At 32.2% G+C, this 21,925-nt stretch overlaps 3 protein-coding genes across 5 annotated transcripts; all 3 read right to left on the minus strand.

Annotated features, from left to right (window-relative positions):
- Positions 1–3,106: 3,106 nt before the first annotated feature.
- Positions 3,107–5,722, minus strand: LOC149951514 (uncharacterized). Of its 2 annotated transcripts, none has more exons than XM_090170045.1 (4): positions 5,460–5,722; positions 5,064–5,167; positions 3,806–4,277; positions 3,107–3,249 (listed from the first exon to the last, which is right to left on the minus strand). In XM_090170045.1, exons 2-3 carry the CDS (start codon positions 5,073–5,075, stop codon positions 3,819–3,821), a joined length of 471 nt encoding a protein of 156 aa, XP_090026171.1. In that variant the 5' UTR covers positions 5,076–5,167; positions 5,460–5,722; the 3' UTR covers positions 3,107–3,249; positions 3,806–3,818. The 2 variants fall into 2 exon arrangements, with proteins under 2 accessions (XP_090026171.1, XP_090026170.1); XM_090170044.1 differs by lacking the exon at positions 5,460–5,722 and adding an exon at positions 5,229–5,445.
- Positions 5,723–7,289: 1,567 nt separating this feature from the next.
- On the minus strand, positions 7,290–10,070 carry LOC149951515 (calmodulin, striated muscle-like). 2 transcript variants are annotated; one of them, XM_090170047.1, is made up of 2 exons: positions 9,982–10,070; positions 7,290–8,385 (listed from the first exon to the last, which is right to left on the minus strand). In XM_090170047.1, the coding sequence occupies exon 2, from the start codon at positions 8,356–8,358 to the stop codon at positions 7,876–7,878; it is 483 nt and encodes a 160-aa protein (XP_090026173.1). In that variant the 5' UTR covers positions 8,359–8,385; positions 9,982–10,070; the 3' UTR covers positions 7,290–7,875. The 2 variants fall into 2 exon arrangements, with proteins under 2 accessions (XP_090026173.1, XP_090026172.1); XM_090170046.1 differs by having other exon boundaries at positions 7,290–8,398.
- A 4,072-nt stretch (positions 10,071–14,142) lies between these two features.
- LOC149951516 (uncharacterized) lies at positions 14,143–16,535 on the minus strand. Its single transcript, XM_090170048.1, has 3 exons — positions 16,042–16,535; positions 15,216–15,964; positions 14,143–14,250 (listed from the first exon to the last, which is right to left on the minus strand). Exons 1-2 carry the CDS (start codon positions 16,042–16,044, stop codon positions 15,227–15,229), a joined length of 741 nt encoding a protein of 246 aa, XP_090026174.1. The 5' UTR covers positions 16,045–16,535; the 3' UTR covers positions 14,143–14,250; positions 15,216–15,226.
- Between the last annotated feature and the right edge of the window lie 5,390 nt (positions 16,536–21,925).

The raw sequence follows: 21,925 nt of genomic DNA on the forward strand, positions 1-21,925 counted from the left end.
GTTTACGTAACTCGACTTGCTTGATTTTTGATCTCGGGTAGCTCTATTATGTTTGTATTTTTTCCCCGTAAAGAGTTTAGCGTGGTGTGTTAGTTCCTTGTAGGAGAAGATTTATCTATTTCTTGTACGGTTTTTTTTTTAAGTTTTTATGGTTTTTCTATGGTTTAATTTTTTTTAGATTTTTTTATCGATTTGTGGCATCTAGCGAAGTCATTTTTAGGTAAATACAAAGGTGATCTCAAACCCGCTAACACCTAGTACTGTCACTGTAAGATTATAAAAGTATAGAAGTCACTTTCACTTGTCAGTTAATTAGCTTTAGTAATTAGTAAAATGGTTTCAGCACGTAGAACTATTTATTTATCTTGATCGGGTTGTGACCATTTGTAAAGCATTTGTTTATCGCTAATAAAAGGAGTGCGTTATTAACTCTCTCTAAATGAAAGCTCATTAAATTACCAAATATTTATCTATATCTACCCTCGCTTTTATGTAAAACCATAAGTGTATAACATAAGTCTTGCCAGAGAAGTAGCCACCTAAGTTATTGAAATGAAACGTGTGTCTTTGTAGGCCAATTTGTTTAGAGACATTATTATATGACGTATAATAAAATTTTAATTTGATATTTTCTTATTAATTAGCCATTATTTAGCACTAGAAGTTCTAGAAGGTATATTTCGAAACATATTTTTTACAATCAGCGGAACAACATTAAGCATTAACAATATTCAATATTAGGAAATTTGAGAGATGGACACTTATCCATATATTATATACTTCTGATAAAGCGTATTTATTTATAATAATAATAATAATAATAATCAGCTAGGCTAATATCCAAGGCACCACCTTTGGCTTAAGTCATCAAGCGACTTTTGAAGCCTTTAATTCAAATGGTGTCTAAAACGTAGAGCCATTTGATAGCCCGGAAAACAACAAAACAAATACTTATACAATGACTTTTTGATAAGAAGGAAAATTACCAAGTAAACGTTTGTTTATTGTGATAGATCTAGACGTTAAATGATTAATTGGAAATTATTTTTTCGCTAATTACTGTGATCCGGTAAAAAATGTATCAAAATGGCAGGTACGTATTAAATAAAGATAACAATTTTTGTAATGTGAGCTGTTTTATTAGTGTGTGATTAATTAGTACCTTAGAGGTATTTAACTTTGTAAAACATGGCTTAGATTTCTAAGATCATTTTTATATTTATGAAAATATCTCTTTAATCTAAATACTCAATCTACGTACCGTAGAAGTTCATCTAAATAATTTGTTTGTATTTAAATGTAGGTTATAATTTTACCTGAAATGTATATACATTTTTGAAGCATGTATCAAAAGAATGACCAAATTTATCAAAACATGATACAAATATTTTAAAGACGGGCTTAAAGGCCTAGGTTTTCTTCTGCCTGTCACCCTTTAAATTAGGCCAACATGTTCAGCGGTTGGCCTACCACCAGGGTATTTGTACTCCACTAAGTTAATTTAAAGGGTGACAGGCAGAAAAAAACCTAGGCCTTTAAACAAAAACTTTAAAACTCAGCACAATTCGGTTTGATTTCTAGTTTTGAAAAATGAAATCTTGAATAACTAGTCAAGCCAAAGGTGGATATGACTTTATACAAAAAGTCTCGCTCTCGCGTTGCTTGCTATGGTATTTATTAAGCATAAATAATAGCAGACAACGCTTAATTTTTATTATCCAATAAGAACTCGAATCGCGAAACAACGTGATTTTTAAAGAAAAGAAGTACAGTCAGAAGGTCAACCCGGTCCCGGTGTTATTCATTATTATAGCGAAAATTGGGAGGTTGTAACTGTTTGGCGTTAGTTTAATTAAGTTTTAGTTAATTTAGATAAGAATTTGAAAATTTAAATTCCGCGAAAGAATACTGCAGCCCAGTTAGCAGTTGTATTAAAACCACAATCGACACAGTGTAAAAAGCGCAACTGAAAAGTCAGTTCGGTCAAGCCTTGGCCCAATATTGCATTACGAGATCAAACTGTTATTTTTAAATACCAATTAAACTAAAAATTATTTACATAATAAATAAAACTGAATTTATGAAATAACAATTAATTTTAGAAAGTAAATTTTAAGGATATCGGGAATTTTACGACTGAAATTCATTGAACTCTTTTTAATCACGGCAGAACCCCTATAAAGTCGTTTGTACCTGCGATAGTCGGCTTCAACTCTGGCGGGAAAATAGTATTCATCCGCCTATGAGGGGAGAGCCGTAGAAATAACACGTTTCTTGGCCGACGGCGAAATCGAGACTTTTTTAAGTCATATCCACTTTTGATCAAGCGATATTAAGAATGTTTTATGTTTTAGGTAGAGCATGGCGCCGCCTATCCAACGCCGCCGTCGCCGATATTTTCTCTGGTGTCCAACCGCCGCCGCCAAGTCATTTACTTTTCGGTGCGATAAATTTAGATCCTACCGAAGAAATATTTTTAAGTTGCTCTACGTAACTTGTTTTTTTTTCAAAATTTTCAAAAAGGGGATAAATATTTGTTTCTTCACGCCGCCACCGAGGACTTTTAAAAAATCGGCTCGCCGTGCCCAGTTCTAGTTTTGAGCCTAAATAGATACTCTTCTCATATACTTCTGATATTACCTACACAAAGCCACAACGTGTTTCCGTATTGTAAACCATTACCCTCAAAAATTGATCATCGAATATAGTTTTTTTTACAAAATCCATATTATGTTTCGAAATGCTAAATTTATATTTTCATCGAATTCTATATAAAAATACGGTTAATTTTAATACTGTCGAAAAGTAATGCTATTTTTATTGAGGGGTTGATTTCTGTAAGACACACGAAGGACTATGTTTTGTTTTTAAAATTTTCCTGGTTTTTAGCGTGAAGTTCGTGCCGCAAATTTCGTACACTTTCTCGTTGGCGTTTGAAGTCATAAATAATAAAAGAATTAATATATTCGGGCACCCTCGAGAGAAATATTATATTAGGGTCAAAATGTTTCGCTAGATCGTCTGTTCACGATTGTTAATGTGTTTTGACTAACAACAAGAAATCGGTAACACCATTTGTTTTGCATTTTACAAAAACCGGTTTTATTATTCGTTGAAAAATGCTCTTATTTTAAAATACAAAATATACATATGATATCATCTCTGAAGAATTGCTTTCAGTAGATTTATTTTTATAATTTTTGTGTTTTTTCTTATATTATATACGCTATGAAATATTGGACAGGATATCTGAAAAAAATAAAGTTATAATTAATTAGGTGATGAGATCGTGAATTTTTCTACTGTTGTTGCCAGTACAACACGTTTCTAATAAAAGTGTATCTTTAAATATATTTTGATTATAGTATATGTAAACCAAATCTTTAAAATAACCAAACAGAAGTCATTCTTAAGCAAATACCTTTAGAGAAATTTCATTGCTTAGAATAGCGTAGGTATTGCCTATAATTTTTACGTAATTCTCTATTGAATTCTTAACTTTGAAGGGTATAGAGTTCCATAAAGTCTCTATAGAATTCTATAAGAAATCTGTAAAATGTATGTAGCCACCTTTGTATAGGGTTTCATATCACGAAAAGTTAAATAAGGAAAAAGCTAAGCTGTACCGGAAAATGCCACTAAAAATCATATTCCAATGCGCAAAAGGTACGTTCGCCATCTGGTGGAATACTCTATTTAAATCTCTCTGGTATTGGGGACATTCATTATTTAAGTTTTTCATAAAATTAAAGTTAATTGGGAATGAAACGGTAAAATAAGTTTTAATTTAAAATGTTTTACTTACTTGTAGTGGATAATTACCAGCCTCCAAGGCCTCCAAGGCCACCAAGGCCATATCCTAAACCACCTAATCCTCCGTATCCCAAACCGCCTCCGATGCTCTTGCCGCTGGTGATTGGAGCGGCGAAGAGAGGGGCGGCTTGGATGATGGGAGCCTGCTTGATGATTGGCGCGGCTTGGATGATTGGCGTAGCTTGAATGATGGGAGCTTGCCTGATGATTGGCGCGGCTTGGATGATGGGCGTGGCCCGGATGATAGGGGCGGAACGGATGATTGGGACGGATTGGATCGTCTGAATAGATTTGACTGGCGCCGCGGCGTAGGCGATTCCGCCTCCAAGTCCGTAACCTCCTAGACCACCGTAGCTTCCGAGACCTCCGTAGCTTCCGAGACCACCGTAGCTTCCGAGACCTCCGTAACCTAAGCCTAAGTTTCCAGCCATGGCTGAGGCGGCCATGCAAAGGATGATTGCAACCTGCAACGTTACATAAAGTTAAGTTGTTGATATAAAAATAATAATCAGTTAGGCTAATACCCAAGACTCCACCTGCCTAAGTCAGCTAGCGACTTTTAATGCAATTAAATCAGGTGGCCAGGTTACAATGCTGGTGGAAAGTCATTGATGCCACGTGAGTCAACAGCTTCCCAAAATCACTCTTAGTATTTTACCATTAACCTCAACAAGTTTTTATGGAAAGGGGACACCGAAGAGCTGCTCCCAAAAATAGTAGAGATCTAACGTTTCTTGCAAGGTTATGTACATTTACAGAAAGTATGCACTTCAATATTAATGGTGGATTAACGAATTAACATTATTTATCTCACCAGGTTAAATATAAAATAGAGGATTGGCACTAGTACGCTAAAATCCAGTTGTAACAGACGCTTTTTCGTTTTAGTGTCTACACCTTCTAAAGCAAATTTTATTTGAACTGCAATAATTATTATAGCCAAGAATGCATTCAGGTACCTAATATTGCACAATAGCATTTGCATACTTCGTAGCGTAAAAAAGTCTGCTTTTTAATCACAAGACGTAAACATAGATGTGTGTTACGACAAATGAATAGCACTATAGCAGACGAACTTTCGCTATAAAGATGCGATTGTAGGTTCCTCAATTAATTCTTGGTTTAACTGTCTTTCCATTCCACTTAGCTAATATAACTTTTCGTAAAGTAGTCAAACTTAGCCATTTTCTAACCTATTGTCAATTCCCCAAAACTAGATATTCAACGAAACACCAGCAAATACAACTTACTGCGGATTTCATTTTGATAATACTTGTTACGGCTCTCTGTAATGGTCCTGAGGAAGCGTTGAGATGTGTCTGCCGTCCTAGAGAGTAGGAACCCCTTTTATACCCTAAAACGATTCAACCCTTGGAAGTAAAGCTACGACAGTAAGAAAGTTGCCAATTTTTTACGACTTTTAAGAGAAAGAACACGAGACCCACAATCTTAATAATTTATGACGCTGGAGTCGGACAGTTCGTAAGCTTCGAGTTATTAGTAAAAACTCGGACATTTTGTCGACCCATTTCGAACTACCTTCCGCCGTCGTTATCTGACCAAGTTTTTCTACAAAACGTCAAGATTTCACTTTTATCGAGAGATATTTTTTTCGCAACATAAGAAGTCCCTGTTTTGAAACCCACCGGAACTGATTTCTTGTAATGTTAACGGCCGATTTGATAAGGCATAACTGATATTTCACCTGCCTTAGCCGTATTGCGAACTTTCGCGTTTATTTTACTAAGCCTTTGCTTGGTTTTATCCCAATTGAATCGTACCCTATGGCCTTCGAAGCTCCAGGAAGATTTTTTATGGTTATTCTTATCTTTTTTTTATCTTCGTGAAATTCGCCGTAATTCCGCGGTCGTTTATTTTGTTAAAAATAGGCGGTCAAAAGTGCCAAATTTGTGGGATTGACATCCGTGGGTAATGAAGAATCCTTGTACAATAGCGATAACGTCCAACGTTTGTTTCCGCATAGTCGGATTGACTAGGATTTAGTTGAATCTACGAAACCACTATTGGAAGTATGTATTGAATATATGGATCCAATTGCAATGGCGGGTTTGCTGAGATATGTTTAACAGTTGATTCGAAAATACTACACTTAGATCTTAGCCAATTAAAAAGAAGCTAATCATTAAATTACAGAAACCAAACATTTTTCGCGAATTCATCTATTTTGTTGATGGTGAAAAGATACTAAACCAATAATAAATATTATTATTATTATTAATTTTAAAAAAACCATACTTTTAAAGGCGTTCAGTTGAAATTATCGTATTTTCTTCTACCATACCAGTACCAATAAAATTTGGGTTAGTGATTTTTTATTAATTGAATAATAATTATATATTAAGATTTTGCATGAACTATTAGTGTAAATTAAACTTAAATTAATCATTATTAAATTTAAATTAACCCTTATTAAATTTAAATTCATCCTTATTAAATTTAAATTAACCCTTATTTAATTTAAATTTATCCTTATTATTCATAAATTTGAATTAATCCTTATTATTCATAAATTTGTAAAAATCCTTATTATTATTAAATTTGTAAAAATCCTTATTATTTTTAAATTTGAATTAATCCTTATTATTTATACATTTTGATTAATCCTTATTATTTATAAATTTGAATTTATCCTTATTATTTGTAAATTTGAATTAATCCTTATTATTTATAAATTCGAATTAATCCTTATTATTAATAAATTTAAATTAATCCTTATTATTAATAAATTTAAATTAATCCTTATTATTAATAAATTTAAATTAATCCTTATTATTAATAAATTTAAATTAATCCTTATTATTAATAAATTCAAATGAATCCTTATTATTAATAAATTTAAATTAATCCTTATTATTAATAAATTTAAATTAATCCTTATTATTAATAAATTTAAATTAATCCTTATTATTAATTTAAATAAATCCTGATTAAATTTTAATTAATCCTTAATAAATTTAAATAAATCCTGATTAAATTTTAATTAATCCTTAATAAATTTAAATAAATCCTTATTAAATTTAAATTAGTCATCAATAAATTTTAAAAAATCCTGATGAAATTTAAATTAATCCTTAATAAATTTAAATATATCCTGATTAAGTTTAAATTAATCCTTAATATATTTAAATAAATCCTTATAAAATTTAAATTAATCCTTAATAAATTTAAATAAATCCTTATTAAATTTAAATTTATCCTTATTAAATTTAAATTAATCCTTAATAAATTTAAATAAATCCTTATTAAATTTAAATAAATCCTTATTAAATTTAAATTAATCCTGAATAAATTTAAATAATCCTTATTAAATTTAATTAGTACTTAAAATATAGTTTCTTCTGATTTGGCATTGCTGAATAAATTATTTAATACAACTGATTTTAACCGGATTTAATCACTTTGAAAAATCCGTGCTTAAAACTGTTTTTATTTAGTATAGATTAAAATGCAAAAGCTATGAAAACAAGCGAATTAAAATTTTATTTCGAATTAAAAATGAATAACAAGAATCTTTCAATAATGAAAGTACGAAACTAAAACTTTCTTATTTGAATCGTCTCCAAAAAAACATCAATACAAATTACGGCCTGATATAAGATTTCTATTAATGGTGGTTTCATTCAAGATTTAACCCGTTAAAACGGAAGTTTTATCCGGATAAATCCATACTGCCTTTACTTTTATGGAAATAATTTCCCATACACGAAACCGGTCTAATGATAATTATTTTTTCAGAAACATATTTTGAAAATACAAAAACATGACCAGTATACGAATATAATACTTCTGTCTAAAAAAAGATATTATACACTTCTGGTGATAGTAAAATTCTAGGTTTTCTTCTGCCTGTCACCCTTTAAATTTACTTTCCTTCCAAACAAATACCCTGGTGGTGGGCTAACAGCAGAACACGTTGGCCTACCACCAGGGGATTTGTTTGGAAGGAAAGTAAATTTAAAGGGTGACAGTCGGAAAAATTTAACTTAGGCCTTTAAGGTCACAGATTGCGAAATATGTACAGCAAAACACAAGTCAATGAGACTAGGAGCCCATCATAAGCAAGAACTCATCCAGACTGACTTTGCCGTCGTTGTTCAGATCGGCTTCCTTGATCATTCTTTCGGCTTCTTGGTCAGTGATCTCGTCACCCAACAGGGCCATGACCCGAATCAACTCGGAGGCGTCGATGTGTCCGTCATCGTTGTGGTCGAAGAGTCCGAAAATTTGCTTGATTTGCGTCTCCTTTTCAGCGGTCATCTCTTTGTGGCGATCGTAGGCCGAGTTGTGGAAGTCCTCGGCGATCAAAGCCAGAAACTGGGCAAAGTCCACGCTGGTCACTTGACCTTCGGGAGTTTCCAGGCTACAATTCGACATGATGTCCTCGATCTCTTGGGCGCTCCGATTGTGACCCAAACTGCTCATGACGCTTCCTATGCGCTCAACGGACAAAAAGCCGTCCTCGTCGAACAGATCGAAGGCTTGTCTGATTTCCGCTACTTCACTTTCCGTCAGTTGGGTAGCCATTCGCTCCGACAGAATCGTCTTTTATAACTAAGTACAAGTACTATATCGTATTACGAAAATAGTTTTATTTTTAATCATTTAAAAATTACTACCGAATATCAGACGTTTATAATACAATCTTACAAGAAAAGTCTCCATCTTAGCTACTAAAATGGACGGAGCAGTCGCATGTATCCAAGTTTGTTCGAATGGAGTGGCAAATGTCCGAATTTACTGTTTTGTCAATTAAAGGTTCAATTTTAATTTTTTTTCTAAAAAAATTCTTTTAATGGTTTTATAAAGCGAAAAGTAAGTTTAGTTTGATTTAGGCTAGGTTAGGTTAGGTTTGGTAACGTTAGTTTCGTAAGGTTGATTTAGATTGAACTAGGTTGAGTAAGATTGGGTTAGGAAGGGTTAGGTTAATATCGCTTAGGTTAGGTTAAGTTGTTTTGGCTAGATTAGGCTAGGTTGAGTTAGGTTAGGCTAGCCTCAATTGAGTTAGGCAATGTAAGATTAGGTTGATATAGGTTCGGTTGGGTTATTTTAGCTTAGGTTATGTTAGGTTAAGTTAGGTTAAATTAGGTTAGGCAAGGTTCGGTTGGGTTATTTTAGCTTAGGTTATGTTAGGTTAAGTTAGGTTAAATTAGGTTATGCAAGGTTCAATTGGGTTATCTTAGGTTAGGTTAGATTAGGTTGGGTTAAATAAAGTTAGTTTACGTCTAAAAATAATAACACTGTTCTAATACTCTCCAGACATTTGTTTTTATTGTCCTTACAATCAATTTGCAAGATAAAACTTTAAAATGTATACAGTAAAAAGTAAATATTTTTTGGATATTTGAACCACTCTTTCAAAGTTTAAACAAATGATTATTCGGACAAAATAGAAAGCACCACTATGTCAGACATTTTCAACACCATTCGTACATTTAAAATTGTACCAAACCAAATTGAACTATGTAACTTAACAGGTTTGATTATGTTTTCAATTGATCCAATTTTCCTGAATGTGCTCAAAATTTTACACGTTCCTTAACGATTTTAAATGTACTAATTTTTTACTTATATCTATATTTTATCGATGTAACAGTTTTAGAAAGATAGTTTATTATTCTTAAAACGTTGTTTGAAAAATCAGAGAATAACATTATCAGTTAATTAAGATAAACACTTTTCTCGTAAGATATTTTTTAGTTCTGACACTATTTATAGGCATGACATATTATTAAGGGGGAAGACTACAGTGGCCGTTGTCTACTTTCGCGCTATTTCAAGCTGAACTCTTTTAATTTTGTATTTTAACTTGTAAAATTAATATTTCAGTGTAGATCAACCTCTTGTTTAGTGACTAAAATAATTTTGACAATTTTTAATTTAAAAGTAATAAAGTTATTAAGTTTTAATTCGGACCACCGGAGCTAAACAAGTTGGGCAAGCGCCCAAATAACCCTTTAGTTCGGACCTTATATCTCGTTAACTATTAATATTATAATTCTCAAAATTATTTTAAGCACTAGAGGAAGGTTCAGCCTAATATGAAATTAAATGATGTAATTGTTAAAACAGAAACGTTCAGCTTGAACGAAAAAGAGGCTTTTACTGTATTCTTCCCCCTTAAAGGCGAAAATAATTAGACTCAAATACCTATTGAATGTGAATTTCTGGATGATTTCGTACTGAAGAACCAAAGTTACGGGGACATTTATTTCGATTATTTTAGGGGTGTTCACTTGTAATAAGCTCAAAATCAAAAGGTCTTATCTTTACGAGTGATTGCATTGTCCGGGTGATACTGATATGAATAAGATAGATTGTAAGTATACTTCTATTCAGCAATTATCATTTTCCTTTATTCTGTGTAATACGTAAAAAGAAAAGAAAAATTTATTTATCGGGATATTATTACTTCAAAAGCTGTAACCAATTGCCTACTCACTTCTTAAGTAATTTCACCCATACTAAATTGCGATTTAAAAATGAAATCATGATATATGTAACAATCAGGATTAGCATTGTTATATGACGATTAAAGAATTCAATCACTACAGTTATTTCACTATTAAAATAATTATATCATGATAAAAAAATTATATCATGATAAAAAAATTATATCACTATTAAAATAATTATATCACTATTAAAATAATTATATCACTATTAAAATAATTATATCACTATTAAAATAATTATATCACTATTAAAATAATTATATCACTATTAAAATAATTATATCACTATTAAAATAATTATATCACTATTAAAATAATTATATCACTATTAAAATAATTATATCACTATTAAAATAATTATATCATGATAAAAAAATTATATAACTATTAAAATAATTATATCACTATTAAAATAATTATATCATGATAAAAAAATTATATCACTATTAAAATAATTATATCACTATTAAAATAATTATATCACTTAAAATAATTATATCACTATTAAAATAATTATATAACTATTAAAAGAATTATATCATTATTAAAAGAATAATATCACTATTAAAATAATTATATCACTATTAAAAGAATTACAACACTAAAGATACAGTTATTTCACTATTTAAAGAGTTATATTACTATTAAAAGAATTATATCACTATTTAAAGAATTATAACACTATAGATACAGTTATTTCAATATTAAAATAATTATATCATTATTAAAAGAATAATATCACTAATAAAAGAATTATACCACTATTAAAATAATTATATAACGATTAAAATAATTATATCACTAATAAAAGAAGAATTAACTGAGTAAATAAATAATGAAATACATAATGAAATACATAATGAAATACATAATGAAATACATAATGAAATACATAATGAAATACATAATGAAATACATAATGAAATGCATAATGAAATGCATAATGAAATGCATAATGAAATACATAATTAAATACATAATTAAATACATAATGAAATACATAATGAAATACATAATGAAATACATAATGAAATACATAATGAAATACATAATGAAATACATAATGAAATACATAATGAAATACATAATGAAATACATAATGAAATACATAATGAAATACATAATGAAATACATAATGAAATACATAATGAAATACATAATGAAATACATAATGAAATACATAATGAAATACATAATTAAATATGGAAATTATTATTAAAACCTGATTAAAATTATTAAATCCATTGATTAATATTTAAACAAGATAACAATTATTGGAAGCCATTGAATATGATTTAAACCATATTAAAATTATTATAAGCCCTTCAATATCATTAAAACCGGATAAAAATTATCATAAACCATTCACTATGATTAAAACCTGATTAAAATGATTAAAATAAGTTCAATTTGTAAAAATCACGATTGAAATTATTAAAATGACTATTAATATTAATGGAATGATAAATAGAGGTCGGGAATGGTTAACTTTTATTCAATAGATAAAGCTCTCAAAATTATTCGTAAAATGTTTTGATCAAAAAATTTATATTTCTGTATTATCCGATTAATTTTTTGATAAATTTGTAAAATTAATCGGAAAAACGACGTTTTTTACGATAAAAGGCTGAAATTTTACGAATAATACATGTTTTTTAATAATTTTCCAAAATATTAACCGGTAAATTTCTTTGTTTACATTTTTTTCCCGAAAAAAATCAATTTAAACATGGATAATGATTAACCGTCCCCGACCTCTAACGATTAAAACTCGATAAAACTACTAAAAAATGTTCAATATGATTTAAACACACTCAATATAATTAATGACGTTCAATATAATTAAACCACGATTAAAATTATTAAAACACGTTCAATATGATTAAACCACGATTAAAATTATTAAAACACGTTCAATTTGATTAAACCACGATTAAAATAATTTAAACACGTTCAATATGATTAAACCACGATTAAAATTATTAAAACACGTTCAATATGATTAAAACACGATTAAAAATTTAAAATCCTACTAATTTAGTACCGATTATAGTTACACCCTAATAGTGGGCCTGAGGCCAAACGGTAGTAGCCCTTCCCCAAAACGAAATTACAAGATTCGTAGGTATGACGAGTCACGACACGGCAATTGTCTTGTAATAACAATGATAGAATCGGCAGCGTATCTCGAGGCCATGTCTGGGAGGGATAATGGAAAGTGTAATGGCTAAAAAATGACTCTTAAACATTATTCCCAAATAATATAAATTCGCCCACTTTCTCCGTTCGTAGCCTGTAAATACGTGTCCGACAATTGTTCCTATTATTATCAAACGCACCGACTCGCGTACCGACCAAAATTTCTATAAATAATACGTGCCAGCCCTACCCAAAGCGATCACGCTGGTAGTACCAAAGACTATTTCTACTGAGGGAGAATATGTCGAGACGATTTCTAGCGTCGCTCGTTGTCCCCCTCACGCTCCAAGATAAAGTTCCTTCCCCCTGTAAAAAAATAAAATTAGCTCGTTATCTCATTGGTTCGTCTTCTGACGTAATAGAAGCAAAGGCGGGTGACGTATCTCTTCGCCCCACCTCTTGTGCCGGGCGTTTGTGAGAGCATGATGTCCGCTGATCGTCTCCACACAGTCATTATCTCTAAGCATAAATAAATCCATTCTTGGAAATAATTTCTGGGGGTAATAAATGAATACTGTTCTTTCTTTGCCCAGAAGCCATCGTATCAAGACGTGTATCCTCCAGTTGGAAGATTTTTCCCGTTATCTCGCCGTCGTAGAACTTGGAAGCGATTCGATGCCACTGGGCATATTTTACCGCCAATATCATTTTCTTGGGCGTTTCACGTTTTTTTACTTTTTTTCTTCTTTAAAACGGCGGCGCGGGTTATTTTTAGATCCTTGAAAATGGATTATCTACAAATGCCCGATATTATTTGCTTCGAGTTTAGAAGTATTTATTTTTAGATTACGTTTTAAAATTCAGGATGAGATTACGCTCATTTTATTGATTTATTTTTTGATATTAATTTAAAAATATCCTTTATGCGAACGTACTTTAATTAATGTTAAGAAAGTTATTACTAAAATGTTATATTTGAATGTTTGAAAATTATAATTTATTTTTTAAATTTTGCGTGATTTCATAAAATTTTATTTTTATAATTTACACAAATATTTTGTGCATTATATTATTTTTTTATCATTTAATTTTGTCCCATAATATAATGTTAGTGACTCTATCCATGATCTAAGGACTAAGCAAACTAGAGTATAAATAAAATAATAGGTTATCAAATTTATTCTTAATTTATATCCAGATTTCGTTAATCCGTGGTACGTTATAGCCAGTAATATTAATTTTAATAAAATATCTTATATTAATAAATTTACGATATTAGAAACATTTATGATTTCACAAATTACTGATACTAATAAAACTAATAATATTAATAAAATTAAAAAAATTATGATTTTAGAAAAATTTATGATTGTCACAAATTACTGATTTTAATAAAACTAATAATATTAATAAAATTAATAAAATTTATGATACTAGTAACAAATTAATGGTATTAATCAATATGCTATTATTAATAAAAATTAATAAATCTGTTAATTTTAATAAAATTAATAAATCTGTTAATATTAATGATATTAATAAAAATGTTAGTAGGCCTATTAATAAAATTAAGAAAATCTGGATAATCGCTAACGTATAGGTAGATTAAATTAAATGTTTATCTTAATTTTTATAATTGTATTTTAAAATGAGTTAAGGCATAGAAAAAGACACATTTTTCTTTTATGGTTTTTGAAAAATAATTTATTTACAACGATGTCATAACGATATTAACAACAAAAGGGTGATCTACTGGCAAGGAACGATGATTTCTATATTGACAAGGTGACATCCTGTACAGGCCGGAAGTGCCTCACTTATCCTTCTGAAAGTACAAAAGCCCATTTCTTTAAATTTCATATAATCGAACCATTGTCGATATTCAAATTTTGATATATTTTTCTAATATTGTATAATGTATATAGATTAATTTTGCGCCAATATTTCAAATGACGGCAATTATAATATTGAGTGAAAAATGGATTTGGAAGAATTGACCTTTTCAGTTTACAGAGCCACGTAGTGGTCAACGCGAGAAGTTCAAAAACTGCTGAATTTTCGACTGCTTAGAAGATTTGTGGGGTTTTCTAATAACAAATCATCTGCTTTGCACATGAAAACCCAGCAGCTTATAAGCCAGTAGCGGCGCTAAGGGTGGGCTGAAGTGGGCTTTAGCCCCCCTGCATTTCTGAGAGGGGCCACATATTTATATTAAAAGGGCCACATATTCATAATTAAGAGGCCCCATATTTTAATTTATGAATGTTCATTATCTCTAGAAATTTGTTTTATTGCGAAGAAACGTTTTTCTGGAAAAAATCTTTCAAAATCAATTGGTTTACTCAAAAAGTTAGTAGACCATAAACATATAGATTCGGGAGGAAGGTAGCGGTAATTGAGAGAAAGTTGAAAAGAAAGGGGCTTATGGGAATTTAGGGAAATATCCCAGGAATCCACGTGTCCCCTCAAGGTCAGATACAAGGTCAGTAGGGGATCCAGAAAACGCGACGAGAGCCGCAACAATAAAACGACCTTGCTCTTCTCGCTTACTGGATAATTTTGGGTTTTTTCGATTTCACCACTTTTTCGAAATATGGTCAATACAAGGTTCCCGCTAAGGGCCACAAAATTCTTAGGGGCCACAAAATAATTAGCCCACCTGTGAAAAAACCTTAGCGCCGCTACTGTTATAAGCTTCTCGTAAAGTGAAAGGTTAATTCTACTAATTATTAAGAAAGTGATAAATAAATATTATAAATCTGTATTAAATATTAGTACTTTTGTCCTTACCATGAAAATGTTTACCATCCGATTCCGGCTAAACTGAGCCCGGAGAGCCCGAGTCCTTTGTAGGCCCCGAGACCCAAGGTTGGTCCAGCGTAGGACAAGGCCAATGGAGCTTGGATGGACTTGACGGCCAGCGGAGCGGCTTGGATGGTTCTAATAGCGACTGGCGCCGTTCGGATGGACTTGTAGGCTGGAACACCCAAGTAATTCAACGGGGCAGAGACCACGGTCTTCAATGGAGAGGCGTAGGTTAGTGGGTTCGAAATGAGTTGGGCTCCGAGGATAGCTCCACCGCCGACCAACTTGCCAGCAATCGGTTGGTGCAGAACCTGAGCGCTAAGTACCGGCGCGGACTTGACCAGTACTGGAGCTGCTTGAACGGTCTTGTGGATGACAGGAGTGGACACGATCGGGCCGCTGAGGATAGGACCGGAGTGGATTGACTTGGTTCCCGCGAGAACCGGAGCTCCGACGTAAGTGTTGGTCAGAAGAGGAGCGCCGTATCCTAGCCCGTGTCCGCCCAGAGCCAAACCGTGACCAAAGCCGTGACCCAAGCCATGACCCAAACCAATCAAATCAGCCAATCCGGGTCCGGACTTAACGGACAAGCTGCCAGGCTTGGAAAATCCGTGAAGGGCCAGGGAGGCGTCAATGGCCACGATTTCTTGCGGGGTCAATAGATGTCCGTACCCGAAACCCAAGTTTCCAGCCAGGGCGCCGGACAAACCGAGACAGAAAATGACAGCTGCAAACTATTGAAGAAACCAAGTACAATTAAGTAAATCTTTATTTCTTTGTAAAGAAACAAAATAACTCGATACAAACTTACCATTTTGGTGGTTAGAACCTTCCACGCCGAGTTAAATTATTGATATGTTATCGGTCTTCGGTCGGCAGTCTCGTTTTATATCGTTGTCAAACTACCCCCGAGTCCCTCCTTCGGAGATACTTTCTATTTTAACACCAACATCGAAACTGGAGCGGAAATTTTTTCCACCGTTTATGGAAAGTAAAAACAGGAGTTTCTTCCTTTTATTTTCTACAATCTAAGTCTCTCTCTCTCTCTCTCTCTCCTCTCCCTAAAATTTGGATTGGCACTTAAATTACATCGGGCGTAATATGGCCCGAAGTATTTTAATTTAAACTTTCCATTATTGCCAAAAAGGGCTGAATGTGGGCTTGGTTGTTTCACCCCTGGCCAAGGCTCCGAATATTAACAGAACTCCGTTGATTTAATTATTTACGTTCAAGTATTCCGCGTCAGGTTTTTGAAAGAGATTTTCAATCTATTTAACAGTTTTGGAACTAGGTAATGTTCGGTGTTTTTTTTTCGCGTTGGTTTCTTGTTAAATTGTCAATCCGAGGGTCGCAACTTGGTTTTTGAATCTAGACTTTCTAAGAGGTTTTGATTGATTGTGCATAAAGAGATATGAGGATGTTTGGCGAAATTTGTTCCATATTACTTCAAATATGAAACCTGAATTTAACTCATGTTTGATTGGAATCTATTTTAAGATAAAAATTACCGTTATATTATTTAACTAAATTGAGATTATAACTTCATTTAATAACACTTAAATTAAAATTTTCGTAGCTTTAAATAATTGAAAATTAATTAGGTAGCTTTAAAATTATCTAATATTAGGTAAAATTTATTAAAATTTGGTAAATTTAATTCAAATTTGGTAAATTTAATTCAAATTTGGTAAATTTAATTCAAATTTGGTAAATTTAATTCAAATTTGGTAAATTTAATTCAAATTTGGTAAATTTAATTCAAATTTGGTAAATTTAATTCAAATTTGGTAAATTTAATTCAAATTTGGTAAATTTAATTCAAATTTGGTAAATTTAATTCAAATTTGGTAAATTTAATTCAAATTTGGTAAATTTAATTCAAATTTGGTAAATTTAATTCAAATTTGGTTAATTTAATTCAAATTTGGTTAATTTAATTTAAATTTGATAAAATTAATTTAAATTTGGTAAAATTAATTTAAATTTGGTAAAATTAATTTAAATTTGGTAAAATTTATTTAAATTTGGCAAAATTAATTTAGTTATTTGAACTGTTTCCCTTGCTAATATGCTAATATATATCAAGTACTCCTATAAATAGTAATAGTAAGTGTGCACTAAATTGGCTTTGATTATAACGTCAATTAATAAAAATAAAATTAAAATGGCGATAGCTTTATATTGGATTAAATATAGATATAGCGAGAACACTAAAAAAAATTGGAATAGCCAAAAAATTAATTAATACTCGTTAGCCTCCAAATTAAATAAACCTGAATACCGTAAAATTAAAATAGAATTAGGTAGCTTTAAATAAGTTAAAGTTGAAATAGTAAAATTTAATTGAAATTGGAATAGTAAAAAAATAATTAATATTGGAATTGTCAAAAAATAATTAATATTGGAATTGACAAAAATAATTAGTATTTGAATTGTCAAAAAATAACTAATATTGGAATTGTCAAAAACTAATTAATATTGAAATAGTAAAAAATTATTAATATTGAAATAGTAAAAAATTATTAATATTTAAATAGTAGAAAAATAATTAATATTGAAATAGTAAACAAATATTAATATTGAAATAGTAAACAAATATTAATATTGAAATAGTAAAAAATTATTAATATTGAAATAGTAAAAATTTATTAATATTGAAATAGTAAAACATTATTAATATTGAAATAGTAAAAAACTATTAATATTGAAATAGTAAAAAACTATTAATATTGAAATAGTAAAAAATACCTAACATTTTTATAATTTAAAGTCAACGATCCGTCGAAGGCCCGGAAGGTGTATTTGCTTTTCTTTTATTTGAAGTCTATAGTTTTCAGATCGATAAGTTATTAGATAATGATCGGCTCGTTAATGGTGTCTAATTACTGGCGGAAATCCATTTTAAAGTCAATTTTTAAGACCATTAAATCTCCAAGCGTTTCTTGATACAATTTCCGTAAGTTTCATTGTGTTATTTCCCGCAAGTCAAATCAAAATGTAGGTAACGTGAGGCCCCCAAATTGAACTTAATTGATTCCAAATCCTTCATCTCGAGAACGTTTCACTTTGAAATGAATGACATGTGTGACAAAATACTCTTTCAGATATCTAATAAGCGTCGTCACTTAGGGCGGTGTCACCTGGTGTGGTCACCATCTGGGCCATTTATAATTTCTAACGTTACTGGAAATTTGTAAATAATATTTTCGAACTATTCAGGCTATAAACGTTATTTTACTAACCTTGTAAGTAATACAGGGTGTTTCAAAAGGTGATGCAAAAATTTGAAGGAGTTGTAGTGGGTGAGTTGAGAAGTATGCCTGTTTTTTCCCCATTTCCCTACGATGAGTGAAAAGAACGCCAGAGAGCTGCAAAGTGTGGCCTATTAGCCCTTGGAAGTAGGCTGGAACAAGCGCAAAACCAAGCTGCAGGGACTTTAAATACTTTTTAAGTTTACTTTTTTACTCTAGTAGCTTCGATTTGTTTACAAAGTCCTTTTTTACCTATCACACGAACCCAAACCTTATTGTTCGCGTTTCCCTGCAGCTTGGGTTTGCGCTTGTTGCAGCCTACTTCCAGGGGCTAGTAGGCCACACTTTGAAGCGCTCTGGCGCTCTTTTCATTCATCGTAGGAAAATAGGAAAAAACAGGCATACTTCTCAACTCACCCCCTACAACTCCTTCAAATTTTTGCATCTCCTTTTGAAACACCTTGTATAACCATAGACGAAGAACGGGTTTACGCGTTCTTCGTCTATGGTATAACACCATAAGTAACCTAATATATATTGAACGACTTCGGAGAATTTGTGTAATCGGAAGAGGAAACACATTACTGTCAGGTAGTGCTCGGAATTACGAACAAGATGAATATAGATACACCGTATAAATTTCGATAATTTGTTTATTGGATAAGCATCCATGAATAAAGTGCACCTACCTTTAACTTTGGATTATCAAACAAATGAATAACGGATAAACGCTTTATCCATTGCCGAAACAAATATTATCCAATTTATTCGCTTAGATAAGAGCTCATGACATGTTAATAATGCGTAAAATTACTACGGGGGGTTATCTACAGAAACGTATTTACGTATAAAGAACGTGGCGTATAAATAATTTTTTTATCCCAAAAAAATTCCTAACTTTTGAAATTTAATTGCTCTTAAACTTTTTCAATAAGTTAATTACGAGAGTCATTGGGTGAGTTTTATTACTCATATGAAGCGAAGATTTACGACCCTTACGTAAAAACGTAGTCTGGTCCGTGACCCGTCGTCTCACCCGCATTCGTCTATGGTTAAGGGTAGAGGACGGTACAGAACACGTTTTGACGTTGGGGAAATGGGTCTTAAAAATGACTTCTTAATGGTAGGAAATATTTAATCCGCTGACTTTCGGAATCGTTTTCTTCGTCAAAAGCTAGCGTAGGGCCCATGGGTTGCCAACTTACTAGGGTTGCCGCGGTTCGGTTCCGGTTCTTAAAGGATTTTGGCTTAATCCCACATATTTGGAAGTAACATAGAACACGCGGCGAATTGAAAACCAATAGTTTGGACAAAACGAAATTAAGTGATATATAAATACAACGGATTTTTCTTCCAATTGAGACAATAAACATAATAGTCCTTGTCACTTGTCACTGTTGTCAGTGCTTTATTTATTCTTTTTCGTGGCTTTTTCAAAAGCAATAGTATTAGAAAAGTTTTCGTTTCGGCCCCCTAAAAGCAAAATCCCCTCAGTCGCGGAGTTTGGTGTACCGTAGCTACGCCACTGCATGTAGGCAATCGCGAAGTCTGGCATTTTAAGTGGTTTAAGCATAGTACAATTCTTTTCATTCACCACTTGGCGTTGTTCACTATCAAGTAAATACTTACTTCTGTTGATTTAGAATCATTGAAGTGTTCCGGATGCTTCTTTCGAATGTGATATTATAAATTCCCAGTGCTAAAGCCCGATTTTGCTCCCTCGCTTTATGGCGTGCTTCGCGTAGTTAAAAAAAAGGTTTTAAGCTTTTCTCAATATATTACCACTTAAGAGAAAGTCTTATCAAAAGTTAATTATATTTATCACTCTATTCTTATTGAAGAAATTAATTTACACCGGTCGACTCTCGTCTTGAGGCAGATTTCAATGGGTCTAAGTCCACACGTGACCACCAACCCTTTGGAAACATACACCGTGACCTTCATAGTTTAAAAACTTTTGCGTGTATTCTTTGGGGTTTATTCGTGAGCCGTGGGCTTAGAGCGATAATTCCATTTTAAGCGGACCTCTAGTAGAGGCCCTATGGGCACAGTCTTTATTGCGTATCTTCAAAAATCTAACAAGATTCGCTGATGATGTTTTCTCTATTCCTATAGTTCAAAGTGTACGGTTTAGCCAATGCCCAAAATGTGGATCCCGGGGTCCAGAATAATAAAGTTACTGCGTAGCTGCTACTATAGACACTGCTATAAAATACTACTTATGTGATTATTTACTTTTGTGTATATAGAGGCAAAAGGTTTGGCCTGATTTTACACAAGTCAGGGACGCTCAAAAAGGTTTATCTGGCAAATTTTCTAACCTAGTTGTTTGGCTATAGTTGGTGAATTTTAGATTCAAATCCTACTCATTTCACGGTTTTATACAAACCATTGTCAATAGTGAATGAACTATACAGGGTGTTACGGATTAGAGTACCGAAACTTTCTATATACATTATATGGGTCTCTATGAGTAAAAAATGTCAAATAAACATGTGTCCTAAAGTGCTTCATTTCAGAGATATGGGCTACCAAAAAACTACCCAAAAAAACCGGACACAGCCTTAAATCTGGCAAATAATATTCTTCCTTGAACCAAATTGTTTTCATTAAACTATCAATTGTTTTTTAACCGTGAGGCGAGAAACTTTAATAACAAGTGGCAAAAGTTCATTAATGTCCTTTTAGAAGTAAAATGAGTTTGAAGACAAATACAAGCCATTTTAATTTATTGTTATAGGTGGGGTGGCGGAGTGGTTAGCACTTTCGCCTCACAGCAAGAGGAGCCGGGTTCGATCCCAGCTTGTGGCACTGGGTGAAAACTTGGAACAACTCCTTCCGCGTTGAGTTTGCAAGTTCTCTCCCCACTGGTTTACGGGGTTTTCCCTCGAGTTCTTCGGTTTCCCCTTCCATAAAAACTTGTCTAGGTTAACGGTAATAGTTAGTGTAGGGTGCTGTTGGCTCGATCTCGTGGCATGCAGGGCTTTCCACCACCCTCCTACGCATTGTAACCCGGCCACCTGAATTAAGGGCTTCAAAAGTCGCATGATGACTTAGGCCTAAGGTGGTGCCTTGGGTATTAGCCTAGCTGATTATTTGTTACTCATAGAGACCCATAGAATGCATAGGTACTCTTATCCGTAACACCCTGTATATCTTTGATTATGTGAAAAGATCAGTTAGCAGGGTCAGGCGCCAAACCGTGCGTTGATATTTTGTGTCCCATGTACAAAACTTCCTCCTGCGCCACACGCACCTTGGTTCTATTAAATTTTAAATTGATTTTCTGTGCTCTTTTCAATAGAGATTCTAAATTTTGGTTATGATCAGTCATGGCCTCTTCAAGTGTATCCCCACAGCCGTATACCAGGATGTCATCAGCATTGTCCTCGACTCCCTTTAGACCATCTAGCAATTCCAACAGCCTTCTTTGTAACTCCTCTG

The sequence above is a fragment of the Leiobunum rupestre genome, chromosome 3 (genome assembly GCF_980474605.1).
Source record: "Leiobunum rupestre chromosome 3, qqLeiRupe1.1.hap1, whole genome shotgun sequence".
NCBI lineage: Eukaryota > Metazoa > Arthropoda > Arachnida > Opiliones > Sclerosomatidae > Leiobunum > Leiobunum rupestre.